This window comes from Hyla sarda, chromosome 7 (assembly GCF_029499605.1).
Source record: "Hyla sarda isolate aHylSar1 chromosome 7, aHylSar1.hap1, whole genome shotgun sequence".
In the NCBI taxonomy this organism is placed as follows: domain Eukaryota; kingdom Metazoa; phylum Chordata; class Amphibia; order Anura; family Hylidae; genus Hyla; species Hyla sarda.
In genome coordinates, this window is record NC_079195.1 from 46,050,454 (window position 1) to 46,072,594 (window position 22,141).

Sequence of the window (22,141 nt, forward strand, 5' to 3'; positions counted from 1 at the left end):
TGTTAGTAGAAATGGGTTTTTATGCTTCTAGGGACCCAAATTACGTGCATACTGAATGATTTCTGTGCCGGCTTCAGATGTATTTTGCAGTTTTGTCTTAACCTTTGTAACATATTTTGATTGATGATTATAGCAATCAGACATGACTTGAAACACAGGCTAATGCATTGTACCAGGAGTGAGTGGGAAAAAAAAATACAGTAAATGTGTTTATTAGGCTCGGCCTTAATGCAGCCACCTAAACGTGCAAAACACAGCTTTTGTTTGCCTCATGATGAAGATGAATGTTCTTCCTTATCTCCCCCATAAAACCACGGATTTGCTATAAATTGCCTATGCCACTGTTCATAATGCTTTTAATAAGTAAACCAATATCTTGGTGTCCACTTGAAATACACTCTGCAGTAAAGACACGAGAAACATTAAAGTATCATCATTTCTTCCTGTACTACGCCATCTTTTGCTACATCAAGAATCTATTGATTTTCATTGCTTTTTATTCTTTTTATTTTTATTGTCTCCCCGTGTAAGTTTCTAAATTGGAAGACAACCTTTGGCAAAGTTTCTTTTCTGCCATATTTGTTTTGCTGGTACTTTAAAATAGTTCAAGACCTTAACCTAAAAATTGTAATAAAAAAAAATAAAATCTAATAATATTTCATATGATGGATGACATGGCTTTAAACTGCTTTTTTGGGGTTGTTATGTAAACACTACAAATGCACTACTGTCCCTGGTGAGGCAAAACTTTCCAAGCAACTTAATAGTATATAATTATCCCAGAGTTCAAAGTAAGGCTGAACTAAGGGAAAGGAGGCGCACGTTTTGGCAGCACTCAACCCAGGAATTTCCCTAGCTCTTAGTAATCAGATTTCCCTGTCAGTTAAAACTTTTTATATGTTATACATCTTGGCAAAACATTAGTCTTTCTAATATACTTCATAAATATAATGTATCTGCTTTTTATAAAAATTGTGGCTTAGGCTGCTTTTACACTATAAAATTCATCCGTTTTAAAGATCCGCTTTATACCTCTTAAGGATGCAGGGCGTACCTGTACGCCCCGCGCCCGGTCCCAGTGTTTAAAATGGGGTCACACCGGGTCGGGGCTAATAGCACGCAGCACAGATCGTTGTGCCACACACTATTAACCCTTCAGACGCGTCGAAAATGAAAGTAAAAGCTGCCCGGCAGCTCAGTCGGGCTGATCGGGACTGTCACGATAAAAGCGTGATGTCCTGATCAGCTAGGACGCGAGCGGAGGCCCCCATACATTGCTCCGTTGCGTCCGATCAGCGTTTGATTGCTCCAAGCCTGAGCTACAGGGTTGAGCAATCAACACCCTATTACGCTGATCCATGCAAAGCTATGGCTTGGCAGGGATCAGGGTAAAAGATCAGTGTGTGCAGTGTTATAGCCCCCTATGGGAGCAAAATAAAATAAAAAGTGAAAAAAAAAAGTTGTCATTTAACCCCTTCCCTAATAAAAGTTTGAATCCCCCCCCTCCCATAAACAAAACTGTGTAAATAAAAATAAACATATGTGGTATCGCTGCGTGCATAAATGTCCGAACTATAAAAAATATATAGTTAATTAAACCGCACGGTCAATGGCGTACGCGCAAAAAAATTCCAAAGTCCAAAATAGCGTATTTTTGGTCACTTTTTATATCATAAAAAAATGAATAAAATGCGTTCAAAAAGTCCGATCTATGCAGAAATGTTACCGATAAAAACTCCAGAACACGGTGCAAAAAATGAGCCCTCATACTGGCACGTATGTGGAAAATTAAAAAAGTTATAGGGGTCAGAAGATGACAATTTTAAACGTATAAATTTTCCTGCATGTAGTTATGATTTTTTTCAGAAGTACGACAAAATCAAACCTATATAAGTAGGGTATCATTTTAACTGTATGGGTCTACAGAATAAAGATAAGGTTTCATTTTTACCAAAAAATGCACTGCATAGAAACAGTAGCCCCAAAAAATACAAAATGTTATTTTTTCTTAAATTTTGTCGCACAATGAATTTTTTCCCGTTTTGCCGTGTATTTTTTGGTAAAATGACTTGCATGCATACACTATTTGTCCCGTTACTATCTTCTGTCACAAAATAACATCCGTTATTAATAATTGGCTATAACGGGTTAAAACGGATAATATCAGACTTCTGTCTCAAAACAGCGCAGGGGGGGGTGGGGGTTACAGAGCAGCCTGCAGTGATTGGATGTAGAGACCTACCACAGTACAACAGACTCAGGGAGGAAGGGAGGAAGTGAATGCATGGTTAGTGAGGGTGTGCTCAGTGCTGCTTTCGACACGCCCCTTCGTTAGCTGTGGATTTCAGAATAAGTGAGCAGCAGATCAGAGGGATTTGTGAGCTAAATACAGAAGCTAAACACATAAGAGACATGTATAAAATCTGCATAACCTAATGAGTAACATATAGAAGCATTATTCTTTTCTATGATATGAGAGATACGCTTTAAATGGAGAATCTTTATAAATGTAACATTATTCTCTATCTCTAATCTGAGATCTGATGCTTCTTAAAAGTATTAAAAAAAACCTGTTAAAGGTATAAAGTATTCACCCTTTTGAACACTTATGCTTTTTATATTGTAAGTGTATGAAACTACATTTTAATAAAACCCTGAAAGCTGTTAAAATTATTTTTGTAATGAATAAGAATAAAAGGAAAAATCCTCCCTCTAAATTTGACTTGACACAAATAAATAATTGAAGATTTTTTCTTTTGATAAAAAGATTATTTTTTTTCTCTCTGTTAAACCACTTAGCCTGATTTCACATACAGCGTTTCTAGGAAAATTGCAGTATTTAACCGACTAGATATGTCTTTTGATGTGGTTATCATTATCTTTTGGAGGTTTTTGTGTTTGTGTCTTTTAGGGTCTATTTTTGACGCAGTTGTTTTCAGCACATCAATTTTTTATGTCAAAAGTGTGCGCCTTTTGAAATAGATACATTTGTAAGAAATTGTAGTTTTTGTGTTCTACAATAGTCGGGTTTTTGGACTGCCTTATGTAGTGTTCATATATTTACTATGTACGTCTTTTTCAGAAGGTTCAACCTCAAGTGCCTGTGCAGAGCAATTATTTGATACTATTTAATCTGCGTCAAAATTGTCACATGCATGAGCGCCAAAATCAACATAAGAAAACCAGTTGACAGCCACTTTCTCATAGACTTATATAGAGCACATTAATGTTAAAATTGTGAACACAGCCTATAGATCAGTGTTTGGAAAATACTGATCTATAGGCTTTATTCTTCTCCATTGGTCTGGGCTTGTACCTGAGTTGCACTTTTGGGCCTTAACTAAAGGGGCATGTGTTCCTAAGATATAGCAGCTTTACTATAATTTACACTCTTCATCTATCTTACTCTGTGCTCATAGATTGTAAAGTATTGACATATGGACAATGAAAGGATGCCTGGAGAGCCTTTAGCTGCTGAGAGTTAAAGTTTTGCAACACTACAACTCCAAGCATGACCGGACAGACTTCTTTTTATTATGTGTATTTTAGTTTTGGATTGTCTAACATTTTATTCTATATTGCCCCCTGTTAGGGAAATTTTGTTGCCTCCATGACGGCTATTTTAAGACAGATGGAAGATTACCACTATAGTCACCTTATCAAGACCTTTGGGAAGATGAGGACAGATGTTGTGGTAAGTTTACTTCTTTGTAAAGGGACTGTTTTTGTTTTTTAGGTGAGCTGTCTGTTTATTATAGTGTTGTAGGTCTATATATACAGTCATGGCCGTAAATGTTTGCACCCTGACATTTTTCAAGAAAATAAAGTATTTCTCACAGAAAAGGATTGTGCTATACACATGATTTTCTCTTTGTGTGTATTGGAACTAAACCAAAAAAGGGAGGAAAAAAAGCAAATTGGACGCTTTCTATAACCATCAATAAGCTTCTTACACCTCTCAGCCGGAATGTTGGACCACTCTTCCTTTGCAAATCTCTCCACAGGTTTTCAATGGGATTTAGATCTGGACTCATTGCTGACCACTTCAGAACTCTCCAGTGCTTTGTTGCCATCCATTTCTGGGGGCTTTTTGATGTATGTTTGGGGTCATTGTCCTCCTGGAAGACCCAAGATCTCGGATGCAAACACAGCTTTCTGACACTGGGCTGGACAGTGCGACCCAAAATCCGTTGGTAATCCTCAGATTTCATGATGCCTTGTACACATTCAAGGCACCCAGTACCAGATGCAGCAAAACAACCCCAAAACATTGAACCTCCACCATATTTCACTGTAGGTACTGCGTTCTTTTCTTTGTAGCCCTCATTCAGTTTTCGGTAAAAAGTAGAATGATGTGCTTTATCAAAAAGCTGTATCTTGGTCTCACCTGTCCACAAGTGTTTTCCCAGAAGGATTTTGGCTTACTCAAGTTCATTTTGGCAAAATGTAGTTTTGCTTTTTTTTTGTCTCTGTGTCAGCAGTGGGGTCCTACTGGGTCTCCTGCCATAGCGTTTAATTTAATTTAAATGTCGACGGATAGTTCGCACTGACACTGATGCTTCCTGAGCCTGCAGGACAGCTTGAATATCTTTGGAACTTGTTTGGGGCTGCTTATCCACCATCCCAACTATCCTGCGTTGACACCATTCATCGATTTTTCTCTTTCGTCCAGGCCCAGGGAGATTAGCTTCAGTGCCATGGGTTGCAAACTTCTTGACAATGTGGACAAAAGCAAATCTAGATCTCTGGAGATGGACTTGTAACCTTGAGTCCTCAAGTCCTCAGACAGTTCTCTTCTCCTCTTTCTGTTGTCCAGGTTTAGTGTGGCACACAAAGACACACAATGCAAAGACTAAGTGAACTTCTCTCCTGTTTATCTGCTTTCAGATGTGATTTTTATATTGCCCACACGTGTTACTTGCCCTAGGTGAGTTTGAAGGAGCATCATATGCTTGAAACAATCTTATTTTTCCACAATTTTGAAAGGGTGCCAATAATTTTGTCCAGCCCATTTTGGAGTTTGGTGACTTTATGTCCATTTTGCATTTTTTTCCCTCCCTTTTTTGGTTTAGTTCCAATACACACAAAGGGAATAAACGTGTATAGCAAAACAGGGGTTACTGCAATCCTTTTCTGTGAGAAATACTTAATTTTCTTGAAAAATTTTAGGGGTGCCAACATTTACGGCCATGACTGTATATAGGATTGAAAATGGCTAGGTGAGCTAGCCGAAAAATTTCCTCATGTTTGTTAAATAAATTACTTTTTTTTTCTTCTATTGGAGTGCCTGAACCAGACACAGCAGGCACCTGAGCACCTCTTTTAGTCGGTGTGCTGCTTTCCTGGATTGTGCTAAATACACACACACACGTATATAATAAAATAATGATGTCCTTATATTGTATGTATGGGACTGTCCCACCAGTGCAGTTCATATTGGTAAGGGGGGGTACTCTATTTTTACTTTATTTTTATATATATTTTTTTTTTCTCCAGGACTTTCTTATGGAAACCTTTATCATGTTTAAGAACCTCATTGGGAAGAATGTCTATCCCTCAGACTGGGTTATCATGAACATGATGCAAAACAAGTAAGTGCAAACTCTAGTTACACAATGTTGCAAAAGTATATGTGTATAAGATCCAAATAATTCTATCTATCACATAGTTACACAATCCACATTATGTAAAATATGGCTACGGAAAATGAAGAAGTTGTCTGACACTATGAAAAAATTTTGGTCCCCGCATCTCGACAAACTGGAGATCCAGCTCGATCAATCACTGGCTGAGGCTGGTCACAACTGTGGCCAGTGGTTGGCTGAGCAGGCGTCTCCTATGTGTTGAGTCAGTGTTTCCCATCCAGGGTGCCTCCAGCTGTTGCAAAACTAAAACTCCCAGCATGTTCGGACAGCCTTTGGCTGTCCGAGCATGCTGGGTGTTGTTATTTTGCAACAGCTAGAGGCACCCTAGTTGGGAATCACTGCGTTAAGTAGTACACCAGAATGTGCTGATCAACGAAGACAGGGCACCAGCGAAATGGTAATTGCTGAGGATAGGGCAAGACAACCTTTTTAATAAAGGATTTATCCTGTTTTATGTTAGTATTGTTTTGCTTTTGGTTGCTACACCTTCTTTTAATGTTATGCTATTTTCAAGATCCCTGCTTATATTCAGCTTATAAAGCTGTCCTGATAACATGCTGCTGACACTTATAGGCACTCTCTCTTTCATATGAGCGGATCCCCAGCATTTTACGCTGCAGATCTGGCGCTGAAGGACCACTGTATGGTGCCTTTACATGTGCCTGCTCGGAGCGGCAATACGCTGATATGAGCAGACACACTGAAGCGATGTGCGAGTTGGCACGCATGCGCAGTTTACTCGCACACATCGCGGCCGCTCCCCCTGCTCTATGAGCTTAGCCGCGAGCCGCCGCGATGTGCGGGTATTCTACGAATGCGTGCAGCGACTTGCATTTCGCAGTGTGTCTGCTCATAGCGGTGTATTGCCGCTCCAAGCAGGCACATATAAAGGCGGTACTTCAGCGGCGGATCCACAGCGTAAAATACGCTGGGGATCTGCATGTGTTAACGTACCTTCAACAAGACATGCAGTTTTGCCATGGTTGGGCCAGTTTTTCAGAATATACCAGTTTTTCAGAACCAAAGAATAAATACTTTGGTTCTATGACCGCAAACAGAAAGCTTCAAAAACACAGAGTTGATAAAATGAATTAGAAAGTTGCATAACTTTCCATTGTACAGTAAATAGGACATTTATATTGAAACAAGTGTAAATGAGACGTTCCGGCTTCCTTCCAGTATGAAGTTGTTGCTCATCTTTAGATTTTGTTTCCAACGTGAGTATAATTTCCGCCCACCTGTCACAGGGAAGTACAGCTGCTTGCTTCCCAATTCCAGCACAGTGTAACCCCTAATGAGTTTAGTAGTTTACCCTCCTGAAAGGCTCGATGCTTGAACACAAGCAGATGGCTTTAACTATACAGCAGGTACTTCCTGAGAACAATCAAGGACAATATTCTTTCCTTTACTATTTCAAGACCAGCGTTCTTAAGCTCACACTTGGATACATATATGCATTAAAGGGGAATTCTATGATTTTTTTTGATTTGATTATGCTACAGGGGCTGTAAAGTTAGTGTAGTTCATAATATAGTGTCTGTACCTGTGTGTGACGGTTTTCTCACAATTCTTCTGTGTTTTTCACCCCACTATTTATTTTTAACAGCATACAAAATGACTGTTGTCTCAGATTTTTCCCAGCTTGCAATGTGGCTGAGACCTGACTCACTAGTCAGCTGATGACAGGGAGCCTGTCTGCTTCAATGGGTAGAGAGATCAATCTGCAACTAATGCAACAGCTGTAGACACCCTGATTGAAAACCACAAGTCTTTTGACGGATGCAGCTCATTTATGTTTCAATGGGTGGGGTGGCTGATATGTGGGAGGGAGGAAAATGGAATTGTGGGATTTGTAGTCAAAAAAAGAAAAGTCAAACAAGGAAATACAAGTTCACAAAAAGCTAGCCACAGTGTTATGGTAATCTCACAACATAGCCATTTAGCCCCAAGACAAGTGCAGATCCTTCCTAAGCATGTCCATTACTGTCTGCCAGGTACGTACTAAAATCACCTTATGGTGGATAACCCCATTAAAAATCATCATAAGCTCAAGCACTAGGCAAAGACCATACGGCTCCTCCACCATGGAACCACACTTCCTCCATGCACTGCTGTACTGGTTCTTTCATGCCCTAGAGTCCAAGCCCATTGCCTTAAAACCTTGATAGGCCACATTAAATGTCAATGGGATCTGTAAACCATCCAAGGTTTTGGTCCAGTGCAGATATGCCATAGTGAAAATAAGCCTACTCAGCTTACCTAGCATGGATATATGTATGAACATGTGTAAAATACACTGCACACAACTGTGGTTCTGTATACCCAGGTTAAGAGAGAATATTTATGATAGCTTTTCTGCATCAATAAGCACTATTCTTTTGATAGGTTTGTTCTTATATGCATCAAGCATTTTTAAGTGGTTCTATTCTGGCTCAGTAACGCATCCGCACAGATAAGAAATGCATCTGAAAAATATTATATTGATAAGCATTTTTTGCAGACAAGATATCATATTTTATTATTATGTTAATTCAGAAAAGAAATCAGTTTTATTTATTCTTGCAAACTGTGCACATATCTATATACCGGCCCCCTCTTCATTTTGTTTGATGTTTTATTTATCCTGCTTCCCAATTAAAATTGCACAACGTTGCCAAGACCTTAATTGCACCGCTCTGTAGAATGTAATATAGGTTAGGACTTAGCTAGTGTGCTGCAAGATACATAACCTTGATGTCTCATGCACCATGCTATCTGTGCCAAGGTAATAAATGCGTTGCTGAAGGCCACTGCATATATTATCATGGCATAGATATATGTACACACGTGTCAGTCATGTAGTACATTTTAAATACAAACTGTGCATGAAAGTGTTGAAATGGTTTAATATATTGTATTATTTCCATGTTACTTATATAACACTAACAAATTCTAAAGTGCCATACATAAATCGTAACCTTTAATTGGTCACAGTCGTTTCAAACAACTTACCTCAATGTGAAAGACTATGTGATTGTAATATTTGTGTAACTTATTATACCAAAACTGACTTCTGATGCCAGCCAAAAAAAAAAAAATAAAAAAAAAAATAAAAAATAAAAAAAGCTTTTGGCCATTAGGTGTCTCCCTTCCCTACAATCTGCTGTCAGTTGTCTGTTGGTAGGGAAAATCTGTCTCTTGTAACAAACAGAAAAAAGAGAGATTGTCACCTTGCAGAAACTTACTGCATCAGTAAAAGCTTTTACCACCACATACCGCCATGACTAAGGACATGCTTGTTCGAAACGCGTAGGCTGCTACACTCTGCCTGTACTTTTATTGCTTTGCTTCAATAAAGTGGACTTTTACTTTCTGCTTGGTGCCGGAAAATGTTTTCTACGTTTGTACTGGAGAGGGGTGGCGCTACCCTACAGCCCAGGCAAAGCGGCAGTAGCAAGGATCCGAGCGGTCTTTTCCATATAACAATTACATACTGGCAGGGTATTCGAATGTTAAAATAACGGTTGGAGTTTTGTTCCACGCACATGGTGATGGTTGGAGTTATGTTCCACGCACATGTTGGGAATAAATAAAAAGTTTTAACACGTGAAAACAGGTTTATTAAAAAACTACAAAAGAACAGAGTTTTATTTCCAATGGGGAAAAAAGAGGAAAGATTCATCCATTATAATAGTATTTTTGCTGATGAACCTGACAGGTACGAAAAAAGGGGCAGGAAATCCTTATCCAAAGTAATAGACCGTTCACCCTTTTTTTCTTTTGCAAATTTTGGCACACGTTGCACCTTAAATGGAATGTTTAAATTGTAATTTATTATAGGTGCTTCCACAATAAGTACATACAGTATTACCATTCATGTGCTGTGTGGCCCTTTTTCTTTTCAGCTGCTTTGTTTACAGGATTGCACAATATTGCTTGTATGAGTTTAAAGGAAAAGTAAACCTAATTTCATATGATGTGTACACTTATTTTTCAGTCAGGTGTGAAACCATTTACTTATTAACAATATTATTATATTTACTTTTGATTCCCCCTAATAAGTTTGCTGAGTTCTGGTAATCTGAGGACAAAACAAATGTCTCCAGTCATATGACGGCGGGCTCAGCCTCTCAGAGCCATGTTAATGAATATTGATGCTATGTTTGTTGTCATACATCATTAACAACAATAGTTTTTGAAGAGAAGCAGATTTCCTCAGCTTTGACGACACAAGTGATTTATGAGGCTTCTGGCAATAGTAATTACAGGGCTTGAAAGGAACAATTTTTGGTATTATGGGGTAAAAGGGGGAGCTCACTGCAAACATAAATGTAGAAAACAAATTAATTTAGGTAAATCAGTTTATATAAATTTCTTGCTTTTAGAATATTTTCTATTTTCTAACATGCTGTAGTGGCAGCTGTTGGGACCTTTTCCTTGAAAACTGAGTACACGTACAAGTGCTTTTCAGTGACAATTCTGCCGAAATGTTGTATTAAACGTCATCCATTCAAATGCATACAGTTTTGTGAGCCCCATTGGGGTAAAGGAGCAGTTGGTCCCCCGCGATCAGATAGTTATCCTCTATCCTGAGCATAGTGGATAATAACCCCTTTAGTGTTAGCAGACAGTGGTCTTAAAGGGATTGTCCTTTTTTTTTTTTTCTTTTCCTGGATAACACCTTATACCATTAGTGGAGCCAACAAAGTTCAGAACTAAAGAGTATGCATTGTTGTGATCAATGAGCATCTATTGTTTTCAGAAGCTGCTTGCTGTCTTTCCCCATAGCCAAGTCTTAGTTGAATAGTTCTCCAGTTTAGAAAGCCTATTTTTTTGCCAGGTTGGAAAGTGATTAGAAAGGGGGGAATTTATCATTAGTGTAAGAAGCTTTTTCTTTTTTATATGTACCTCAAATTTTTGTGCACTAACTTTTTTTGCGTCATTTTTGTGCATCTTTTTTAATACACTCTGTCCATGATGGGAGTTGTAGTCCAGTGGCTGAGAGAGATTCACCAATCAGAGCTCCTACCTCCTGGTGGCGGGGATTATTAATTTTGAGAGCTGTATACAGTATTCCTCATCTGTATACAGTATTCCCCATCTGTGCCTCCGGCTTGTAAAGTTAATAAATGCTAATCGCAGCAGGTCATTCTCCAGAGACCCGCTGTGATCCGCATTTATGAACTTAACAAGCCGGCGGATCCACTGTGCTCCCTGCCGTCTCCTGTATACAGCTCTCACATTTCGTAATCCCCACCGCTGGGAGACCGGAGATCTGATTGGTGAATAGCTTTTCACCAATCAGAGCTCCCTGCGGCAGGGATTATGAATGATGACAGCTGTATACAGGAGCCTTCGGGGAGCGCAGTATAGCCGCATGTTCCGCCGGCTTGTTAAGTTCATAAATGCAAATCACCGTGGGTCTCTGGAGAATGACCTGCTGCGATCTGCTCCTCAGCCCCTGGACTATAACTCCCATCATGGGCAGAGTCTGTCCATGATGGGAGTAGTAGTCCTAACAGTCAAAAAAAAAATCCTGCAGCCAGGGGCCAGTTCCGTCCCTCAGCGCTGCGGTACTACAACTACTCCCATCATGGGACATAATGTCCCATGATGGGAGTAGTAGTCCAAGGGCAGAGGATCAGTTCGCATGGAGGGTCTCACTCCTGAGACCCCCTGCAACATTTACTTTTCCGCCCCCTAGTGATGACGTCATTAGGGGGCGGAACTACACAGTCCAGGGTGGTGAGTATGGTTCTGTTCTCATTATGTGTTTTGCATAATGGGAACAGAGCCTTTCTGGCAGTGTGTTTCCAAACATGAAAACTGTTGCTTAATTACAGACCCCCATGATGGGAGTTGTAGTTCAGCAACAATTGGAGGCTCCTTGTTTAGGAACACCCTGCATTATGTGCGCTCTCCCCATGTACTAACACATTAAGCCCTCAGTTCATAGGTTGCAGACAAAGCACAGATTTTCGCATAATTTCTGTTCCATGTAGAAGATCACATAGCCTCTGAGGAAATACAACAAGAAAAGATCTCTCTCCAGCTGGCTCCGATGAAATCATCAGCGGTAGGAAGATGCAGACATGTGCCCTCTCCACAGACTGCAATGCAGTCCAGTGGAATTCCAACAAAAGAACGAACATGTTCATTATTTTTTCAGGTCCTAAATCTTTAATTTCCGATGCAGAAATTCTACTGCAAGTGGAATTCTGCTGCAGAATTGCGCCGGAGGAAATTCAGTGTGGCCAGGGCTTTACTGCCAGGCTTCCTCACAGATTAGAGCTGATCGCTGGAGGGCCTAAGCTGAGGACACTTTGTGATAAGCTTTTTGTCAAGGGGCCCTTCTAACATTTGGATTGTCCACTGTGGAGACTTCTTTAAGAGGACTCCCCTTTTTGATAGTACAAAATACCTTAAACGTCCGTATAACAAGATGTTTTGTTTTCAGTAATTGATTTATCTAGAGTAACATACAGTAACCAAATAACAAATCCCTGGTTAAGTTTTCTGCTTACAGCCCTTGTCAATGTCCTCAGCTTTTAAGGTATTACAGTATCTCATCAAGGAGATGACCGATTATAGTTTGTTGCCTTTTTTGATGTCTTATGTTTTAATACTGAGCTCTTTCTAAGGGAATAGTGATTTTTTTTGTTTTTAACATGTTGCCGTCAAAAATCTTTTTGCTTTTAAAAACAAGGAAAAAATCAATTTCTGTTCCAGTCCAATTAAATACATTAATTTCCTCCTATATGTTAACCTGTTTCTGTCCTTTGGGAACTCCTTCCTTCTACATGCCGGTTTACTCCTAATGATTGACGAGGACATAATGCAAACATCCATCGCCTGCTCAAAGTGGATCTCACTGTGCTGCTGAAGGAAAGCACTCCCGCTGCATGCATATTTGATAGATATTGTTTTTATTTCAGACTCCACGCTCTGTTCTTTGCCTACAGTTCCCTTTATCATACATTTACATGGTCTGCATCCCGAGAACACTTACATTATGCAGAGTTGCGTTGTATTGCAATGATAGCTTGCATAACAAGATAAATAATTCATACAAATATGTAAAACTATTTCTAGCCACTTCATAGGATTTTTACAGTGTCTGGAGCTGGTTGTATCGGACCTCCATTATAACTAATAGGCTCTGCAATTACTCTTATTTTCAGTATTTCATACTAAAAAAGCCAGTCAAACAACTGCCTCCCCCCTGCCTACTTGTACACATACTAGTCCTACTGTGTCCATGCGTCATCACCTATGTCATGGACACACTTCCTTGATTGACAGCTGTAAGCGCAGGGCTCACAGCTGGAGGAAAAATCCTCCCACTGTCAGCTTGTGTCCCGCTACGGTCAGTGAGGACAAGCTGGGAGTTGTAGTTTTGCTAGGGGAGATGTGAGCAGACAGCATACTGAGGGAGGGGGTGGAGACCTGCACAGTGAGGCCACGCCCCCTCCCTTTGAGAGGAATTCAGACTAGTGAGCTAAATTAAGTGTAATAAAAAAAAATAAAGGTGCTAGACACATAAAAATTAGATGTAAATGGTCAGGATTAGGTACTGAGTGATATATTCACCTCTTAAGGATGCAGGGCGTACCTGTACGCCCTGCGTCCGGGTCATACCGAGTCGGTCCCGGTGGCTAATGAAAGCCGGGACCAATCGTTGTGCCGCGCGCTTTTAACCCTTTAGACACAGCGTTCAAAGTTGAGCGCCGAGTCTAAAATGAAAGTGAAAGCTTCCCGGCAGCTCAGTCGGGCTAATCGGGACCATCACAGTGAAATCATGATGTCCCCATCAGCTAGAACGCAAGCAGAGGTCCCCTTACCTGCCAATAACACTGATCTTTGCCGTGTTAATGCACGGCAATGATCTGTGTAGCAGATCAGTGTTTGCAGTGTAATAGCCACTAGGGGGTGGGTTTAACACTGCAAAGAAAATGTGTGAAAAAAAAGTTAATAAAGATCATTTAACCCCTTCCCTAATAAAAGTAAGAAAAAATATATTGTTAATTAAACCGCACAGTCAATGGTTTATGCACAAAAAAATTCCAAAGTCCAAAATAGCATATTTTTGGTTACTTTTTATATCATGAAAAAATGAATAAAGAGCGATCAATAAGTCCGATCAATATAAAAATAGTACCGATAAAAACTTCAGATCACAGCGCAAAAAAATTGCCCTTATACCGGCCCCTACGCGGAAAAATAGAAAAGTTATAGGGGTCAGAATATGACAATTTTAAACGTATACATTTTCCTGCATGTAGTTATGATTATTTTTTTTTTTTTAAGTAATACAAAATCAAACCTATATAAATAGGGTTTAATTTTAACCATATGGACCTACAGAATAAAGATAACGTGTAATTTTTACCGAAAAATGCACTGCGTAGAAACGGAAGCCCCCAAAAATTAAAGAATGGCATTTTTTCTTCAATTTTGTCGCACAATTTAATTTCTTTTCCGTTTCGCTTGGATATTATGGTAAAATGACTAATGTCACTGCAAAGTAGAATTGGTGGCACAAAAAATAAGCCATCATTTAATTTTGGGTGCAAAATTGAAAGCGTTATGATTTTTAGAAGATGATGAGGAAAAAATAAAAATGCAAAACAGAAAAACCTTGAGTCCTTAAGGGGTTAAAATAAAAATAAAAAGTTGTTGGATCTGACGGGTACACTTTAAAGGGGTACCTTCGTGGAAAACTGGTGCCAGAAAGATTTGTAAAGTACTAATTTCCATAGTACCGAAATATACAAAGGGTTATGCAAGTCTTGCTAAAATATAGATTCTGGCTTATAAATGTGAATGCATATAAAATATATACTCCTACACATATACACATATTGCTGGCATCAGATACTGTATCTAGGTTAATAAGTTCCAGGCTTGTTTGAAGTAAATGAGATTACCAGAATATTATAAGGTCTTAATCTTAAAATTGGGCCTTTTCTTAAAAAAATAAGATACATTTTTCTAATGAAATCCTCCGGGTTTTAATTACCAGTCAGTTCTTTAGAGACCGGCATCTAATAAACAGAGCGTATGTCAGGTGCAGACCTTCATAGTGCGGATCAATTACCATCCGCCTCTACAGAGAAAAAATATACCACCCCACCCCCACACTTTTTTTTTCCAGCCTTATTAGCCAATTTTCTGATGAGACCAATTAGTTTTCTTTCTTCTGAAAAACTCAAGTGTTCAACTCTCCAGCTTGTGTTCCCATGTTTGCTGGATCAAATACACACCGTAACCCTCATCTGTATCCATTGTAGCAGTGTGGAGTGGGGTTTATGTTCTGTGCATGCTTGTGCAGGTCCTACAAGTCTGTTCTTTTATTGCATGTTCCATTTAGCCATTTCCAGGAAAGCTGGGTGACCAAAAGCACTGCTGCTGTTTCTTTCTTTTTTTTTTTCTTTCCAATAATTCTCTATTTTCAATTTTCAAACCTAAGTATAGCACAAAACCATTCCTACGCAGAGGGAGATGTAACAAGCATGAAACCAGGAACAATTCTTATCAGAAGGGTAGAGGGCAGAGGGAAGACAAAGAGGTCAGGGAGAGGTAAGGGATAGGTAGACGAGGACAACACACAGCAGACACACTAACTAGGGGCAGCAACATACATGACTCCAAACGGGGGGAGGGAGGTTGGAGGTCCCCAAAAACCCAGACAGGAAGCTTCAAGTGCGCAGCAGGGCGCGATATTCAGGAGTTTCCTGAAACGCCAACCAGTAGCACCAGGTTTTATAATGATGCTCCGTACGGTGATGGAGGTGCAGCGAGATGATTTAAACTTTTATTAGGGGGAGGGGTTATACAGTTTTTTGTTTTTTTTATTACATTTTTTTTTACATGTAATCTTTGGATTCCTAACACTGATCAGTGCTGTGTTATTACACAGCATTGATCAGTGTTATCTGCGGTCTGTTGCTCTTGCTTGCCAAAGCAGGCTGGAGCCAAGGACCAAAGATCTGACGGCACGAAGGAAGGTAGGGACCCTCCGTCCATCAGTTCAGATGATGGGGACCGCGTGATTGCCCCCCGGTGGTCCTGATCACCCATAGTAATCAGCTGGCAACATTCTAAAGGGTTAAAGGGGTACTCCGGTGGAAAACGTTTTTTTTTTTTTTAGAAAGTTAAACAGATTTGTAAATTACTTCTATTAAAAAATATTTACCCTTCCATTACTTATTAGCAGCTGTATGCTACCTAGGAAATTCTATTATTTTTGAATTTCTTTTCTGTCTTGTCCACAGTGCTCTCTGTTGACACCTCTGTCCGTGTCAGGAACTGTCCATAGTAGCATAGGTTTGTATGGGGATTGTCTCCTGCTCTTGACAGTTCCTGATATGGGCATCAGGTGGCAGCAGAGAGCACTGTGGACAAGACAAAAAAAAGAATAGTATTTCCTCTGTAGCATATAGCTGCTAATAAGTACTGGAAGATTTTTTAATAGAAGTCATTTACAAATCTGTTTAACTTTCTGGCACCAGTAAATTAAAAGAAAAAAAAAATGTTGTCCACCAGAGTAACCCTTTAATAGCCTCACAGCAGCGATCAGCTGCAGCCCCTGGCTGTTGCTTTTAGCCAGGGCCGCACGGTATGGAATGGGATGACATCACAATCCCGCTCCGTAGCTGCTCCCACCTTCCCAGCACATACCCATACGCAGGGGAAGAGGTTAAAGAGGCCTGTAGAAAACAAAAGAAGCAAACTGGTTGCTATTGGCAACTGCACCACTCTTCCTGCACAAGTTTTGATGAATTTCCCCCTTTAGGGTCTATTCACATGTAGAGTATCTGGCGCATATTTGATGCTGTTTTTCAGTCATTTAGTTTACTTTGAAATCTGCAGCTTCAAATCCTGTGCATCGAGTACGCGTCGGATACTGTACGTGTGAATACATCCTTAATGTGTGTAGTTGAAACACAATTTTAATAAAGTACCATGATTTTATAAAGGTTCTTTTTCTACTCAAGCATTTTCTAAATGTAGATTGTCTTTCATTCTCACAACACTACTTTTTTTGTTTTCATCACAATATCCGATGTGTCAGGTGTGTCCACATTGTCTATACAGGTGTCATGTGAAGACCCCCCAGGGAAAAGGATTTACACATTTTTTAACCATTTTTTTCCTGCTTGATCATAAAGTGTAAATTTATTCGATCATAAGTTTTCCTGTCTATATATTTATCTCCCTGAGTTTTATTTATTTATTCATTTTATTTATTTTTTATCTGCCTTGCTCCAGCTGCCGGTTACTGTAGACCAGCTTTTCCCAACCGGTGTGCTTCCAGCTGTTACAAAACTACAACTCCCAGCATGCCCGGACAGCCGTTGGCTGTCCGGGCATGCTGAGAGTTGTAGTTTTGCAACAGCTGTAGGCTCGTAGGTTGGGAAACACGGCTTGTAGACTATATAATCCAGCTCTACACTATCACATCCGTATTATGTTCGGCACAGAGCCAATTGAAGCCAGTAGGTCGACTAGAAAAATTGCAAGATGTTTAATGTAGTGGGTTGATGAATGTGCTTATGACATAAAACTCCTAAATGTCTGGAGGTTATGGTAGCATTGATGTCTATTTTCAGCACATCTCCTGAGCGAGAAAAGGGCAGAATATGTAAATAAAATATGAGCAGAAATGTGTAAATGGTGTGCATTGTGCCGACCGCATCTGTTTACAATATATTGTGAGGGGTAATACACCAAATTATAAAAGTATATTTTTTTTTTTTTTTTTTTTTTTTATGGGGGGGATCATAGTAATACTAAGGAATCACTATTTCAGCAAATCAGAAGGGAGCACAGAGTCAGCTAATTTTAAGGTAGACCCAGTGGGCATATTAGTTATTTTCCACGTGAGCTAAAGACCTCCTGGCAGCAGGGGGCATTGCTGGTAAGCATGTTTGTTCATATTCATCTGTCTTGTGTTTTAGCTGCCTCTGTATTGACGTTGCAGATTGCATAATTGAATGCATAACATTGCACAACCCATGCTGTATATTTAGTTACATGTACAATATATGTGCAATTATATATGCATTTATAGGTTGTGTGTAGATTACCAAATTATATAATTCATAATTCAATTTAATTAAAAATTCTCAGTTGCTCTTCAGTTAGACTGTAAACGCTACATTTAAATCTGTAAATGCAAGCAAATTGTATGCTACTAAGGAGCAATCAACAGGAAGTTAAAGGGGTTATCCACCATAGGGTAGCTTTAGTATGTACCTGCCGCACAACAATGGACATGCTTAGGAAGGATCTTTGCTCATTTTGGGCCTAAAAGCTTTGTTGCGAGTCCACCATAACGCTGTCCCTTTCTTTTTGTGAAATGGCTATTTCCTGTCGGAGTTTCCTCTCTTCAACTACAAGTCCCAGGATCCCTTGTTTGTAAGTGTGAGGTCACTTTTCTATCTCCCACGCATCCTTCACCCCCCCCCCAATCAGTGCTGCAAAGTTTTATTTTATCAGTATTTACAGTTTAAAACTATTTAAATAAAGTTCTTTTATATCACAGAAATATTACTGTACTGGTTTTATATCGATTTTAGTTGTTTTAAGCTGTTACGGAGTTCTGCCGATTCCCCTCTTGGAAACAGAGCAGAAAGTGTAGCGCTGTGTAGATGTCATTTCTGCTCCCACAGTGCATTGCTCTCTAGTACCTGGAACCCGACAGCATTCTGAAATTAGCTTTTTATCGGAGCAGAAAAAGAAAACATGAAGCTACTGAGATTTGGTACAAGATAAAATATTTACAAAGTTATTCGACATTTTTTTTTTTTTTAAATATAAATTGCAACTAAAAATGTTGTAGAAAGAGGGAAGTTCTTGTACTGCTAAATATTTTAAAGGTCTGACCTGCTGTGTATGAACCTAAAGGAAACATGCCATCAGAAAATGACCTATTGTTTAAATCAAGCTTTTATATTCAAGGGTTTTATAGTGGGGGGGGGTTATTTTTTTACAACTCTTATTTACCTCCAGCGCTCCTTCTGGTGTCCCCCTCCTGTCCTGATTATGGTCCTCTTCCTCTCAGAAATGGTCTATTCACAGGGCGGAATTTCAGCTTGCAGAATTCCACCTCAAATCAAAGCCCATAGACTTCTATGGGATTCCGCACTTCCAGTCGCACTGCTGAAATTCCGCTTGCAGAATTTCAGAAGTGTGAATAGGAGTGCGGAATCCCATAGAAGTCTAAGGGCTTTAATTTGAGGCAGAATTCCGCAAGCCGAAATTCCACCCTGTGAATAGACCCAAATTGTGACACCTGGAGTGATGTTGGGGCCCAGAGTGTTACACAGCCCCTCAACCAATTACTGGCTGCAGCAATCTCCCGCCTTGACCAGTAATTGGCTGATGTGCAGTGTGAGTGACACTCTGGGCCCCGGCGTCACTTACTATTTCTGATAGCGTAAGGACCGTAGCCAGGGACTAGAGCAGGACACCAGAGGGAGCACTCGAGGTAAGAAAGTTTGTTTTATCTTTTATGTGCCATTAGCGCTGGCTAAACTACAACTCTTAGCCTTCTGGTTTATTTAAGGCTTCTTTAAGTCCTAAAAAAAAACCTTTAATTATCTATCTATCACATCTATTATCTATTCACATGTACAGTATCATGCGCATATTTAGTGTTGCAGATTTCAATGTAAACTAATTGACTAAAAACTGCTTCAAATCTGTGCAGCATACTGTACATCGGTATATACTCTGCATGACCCTTATGGAATACCCATTAACATCCACCTCATGCATTCTCTGCTGATTTCACAACTACTCGTAGACTGTAATGGAGCATATGAGTGCTCCTCACTTTTTCTACCACCTTCTACAGACCACATGGGGAAATGAGAGCCTTGTTCATATGGAGGTCCCATTGGTTAAGACTATATGTGAGATCTGTGTGACAACCCCTGTAGGAGATGTAATGGCATCCATATTGGTTGTTACCCAGCTTTCTTAGAAAGTTTTACTAAATATATTCTAACAACTTGATAGGAAAGGACATTTCAAAGGCACACTTACTTTTAAGGGTTTTATTGTTCATTTTAAGGGAATTTTTTTTTTTTCGGTTCTGTTTTTTTGTTACCTCCACTGACCACGGTTATTGTGCAGCCTTTATTACATGGGTGAATGTCCCTTATTTTGATATCAAACGTTCACTTATCAAAGCAATGGAAAGTCATGGCGTGTAATCTCGATAGGATTGATCGGCTGAAATAAAAGCCTTCATTATCTTTCCATCTAACATAATTTGTGTGACATTATAGTAATGCCTTTTGTAACCTCATTTAAAATTCGTTATCAATCACGGTGTTCTTAAACCTTCTGAAATTAGCCGAGGCTTCGTTGCACGCAGTGTTTTCTGAACTGCATGACTGAAAATTTTATTATCTCCCACGGTCTGAAATTGTGCTGCAATTTTGTAATCTGAGAAAAACAAGATTTTCCTCCAGATTTTCTAATCACGGTACAATAATAAGCGCCAGTTACTCTAACACACCACGTATCAGATTAACGCACTGACAGCAGCTCTATGTGGTGCTTGCTTTACCCCAGCAAGATCCAATCATCTCAGGGAAGTGCAGATAGAGTGCCGTATGTGTTTGTGTCTGGTTTGTTTTTCTTTGTTGGACTTCTTTATTATTTTTATTAAGATAAGTCTGATGAAAACAAATTGTATAAGGGACAAAAAATTATATGTCTTTCACGAGGCCCTTTCCGCTTTCCTGACCTTTTTGCTTTAGTAAATACTTGTTTTCTTCTTAAAATAACAATTCTGTAGCATCTTTATTTAGACCTATATTCCTCTGTTATTCCTCCATCCCTTCATGCAGTTGTTTCTTTATGGCAGAAGGACACTGTCAGAAGGACAATGCACCATGTCACCAAGGGTTGTGTAGTCATGGATAAGTTCCAGGAAGATTACTTACTTTCTTACTTCCCTAACCTCCATAGTCCCCAGATCTTAATCCCCTAGACATTTCCGTGATGTCCTCCATCTAATCTGTAAGATGTGATCATGTCCTCATGGGCCATTATTCCCACAGAATGATTTCAACACCAAGTAGAATCTATTCCACAGTAAATTGCGAAATCAATCTGTAATGTAGTAAAATGTAGAAGGATGAAGATGCAGCTACAGTCTTTTCTCTGCCTGTTTGATCTACTGTGCAGCAGGGGGTAGGGTCTTGGCACCTAGCTCAATTATCATACCAGGAAGGGCCTGACTTTTTAACAAGCATGAAAAACAAACATTTTGTTTACAAAAAACAGCAGTGGGTAAGCAAATTATTATTTCTTTATTCCCTAGTTTATTTATTAAAGTATACACAGGCAGCACTGTGTACATACAGCACAGCAAGGGAGGAGTTACCCTAAGTGTTCTCTTTGCTTCTCTCTTCTTTTTACATCAGGCTGCCTTCCAGCTGGTTATTAGTCATTGGGGGAAGACCTGTTATGCTACCGAACTGCTTTGGCTTAGGGTCATCCCACAAGAGTGGCGTCTAAGTACCTTCTAAGTTTTTACCCTTTATCCTGCTCCTGGAAGCACTAACTGCACCTCCTCTACTAGAGGGTTCCCGGTCACTTCTCAAGCGTTGTCCTGGTGTGGGTAGCGGCTGGCCCAGCAGACCAAATGGTGCATTGCACAAGTGGTCAGGCAAGTAGGCGTAGTCAGCAGTCCTGGTCAAGCACTGGAGAGTCTGAGTCAGTAGCAGGCAAGGAGGTTGTGAATAATGGCACAGGTTCTGGGTCAAAATTTTGGATCGGCAACAGGTAAAACAGTACAGGAGGGATCAGGCGTAAACTGAAATCCCTGAGGAAGGAGTGAGAGCACGCTCAGCGTCCAATATACAGTGCATTAGCTGCATGTGTGAGTTGCAATATTTTACTATTTATGTTCTCTGAAGCATTTGGGAGTAGTTTGGAATAGATTTTGGACTGTGGAAATATATTAGTGCCATATATACTTGCTGCTCTTCATACTATAGAATGTACTTGGCATAGGGACTTCTCAGTTTGGGATATAATTGGATATCACTATAGTGCTGCTGTTTTTATACAATTATTGTGGTTATTGTTTATAAAGCGCTGTACTGGCTTTTCTGTTCTGTACTTTTATGAACATCTCGTAATGATATTTTGTATTTTTAATATATTTCAATAAGTTATTTTTTCAAGTCATTACAACTTGTTTGTTCTTTAGTCTACATAATTTGTTATATCAAGTTGTATATAAGATGTATTGTTATAATGGTCCAGAAATACTGTCCTAGCACTATGCACATTATATGTAGAGGAAAGAAGTGGCTTGGCTAGTTGGAATTTTGGGGTTTTAATATGGAGACATGGATCAATACATAGGAAGGCAGTATCAGATGCGATACACCTTTGCAAATGGACACTAGGGGCCAAAACAATACCCAGGCACCAAGGAGAGGATGGAACTGGCTTAAATAGGTTCTGCAAAACTATGATTGGAATGTGAC

General features: G+C 39.6%; 1 protein-coding gene across 1 annotated transcript in view; it reads left to right on the forward strand.

Moving 5' to 3' along the window:
• The window catches only part of DOCK1 (dedicator of cytokinesis 1), a 439,672-nt gene that overhangs the window by 300,185 nt on the left and 117,346 nt on the right, over positions 1 to 22,141 (forward strand). Inside the window, exons 28-29 of the mRNA XM_056528878.1 lie at positions 3,593 to 3,694; positions 5,497 to 5,591. Of these exons, the coding sequence (XP_056384853.1) occupies positions 3,593 to 3,694; positions 5,497 to 5,591 (197 nt within the window). The remainder of the gene's footprint in view (positions 1 to 3,592; positions 3,695 to 5,496; positions 5,592 to 22,141) is intronic.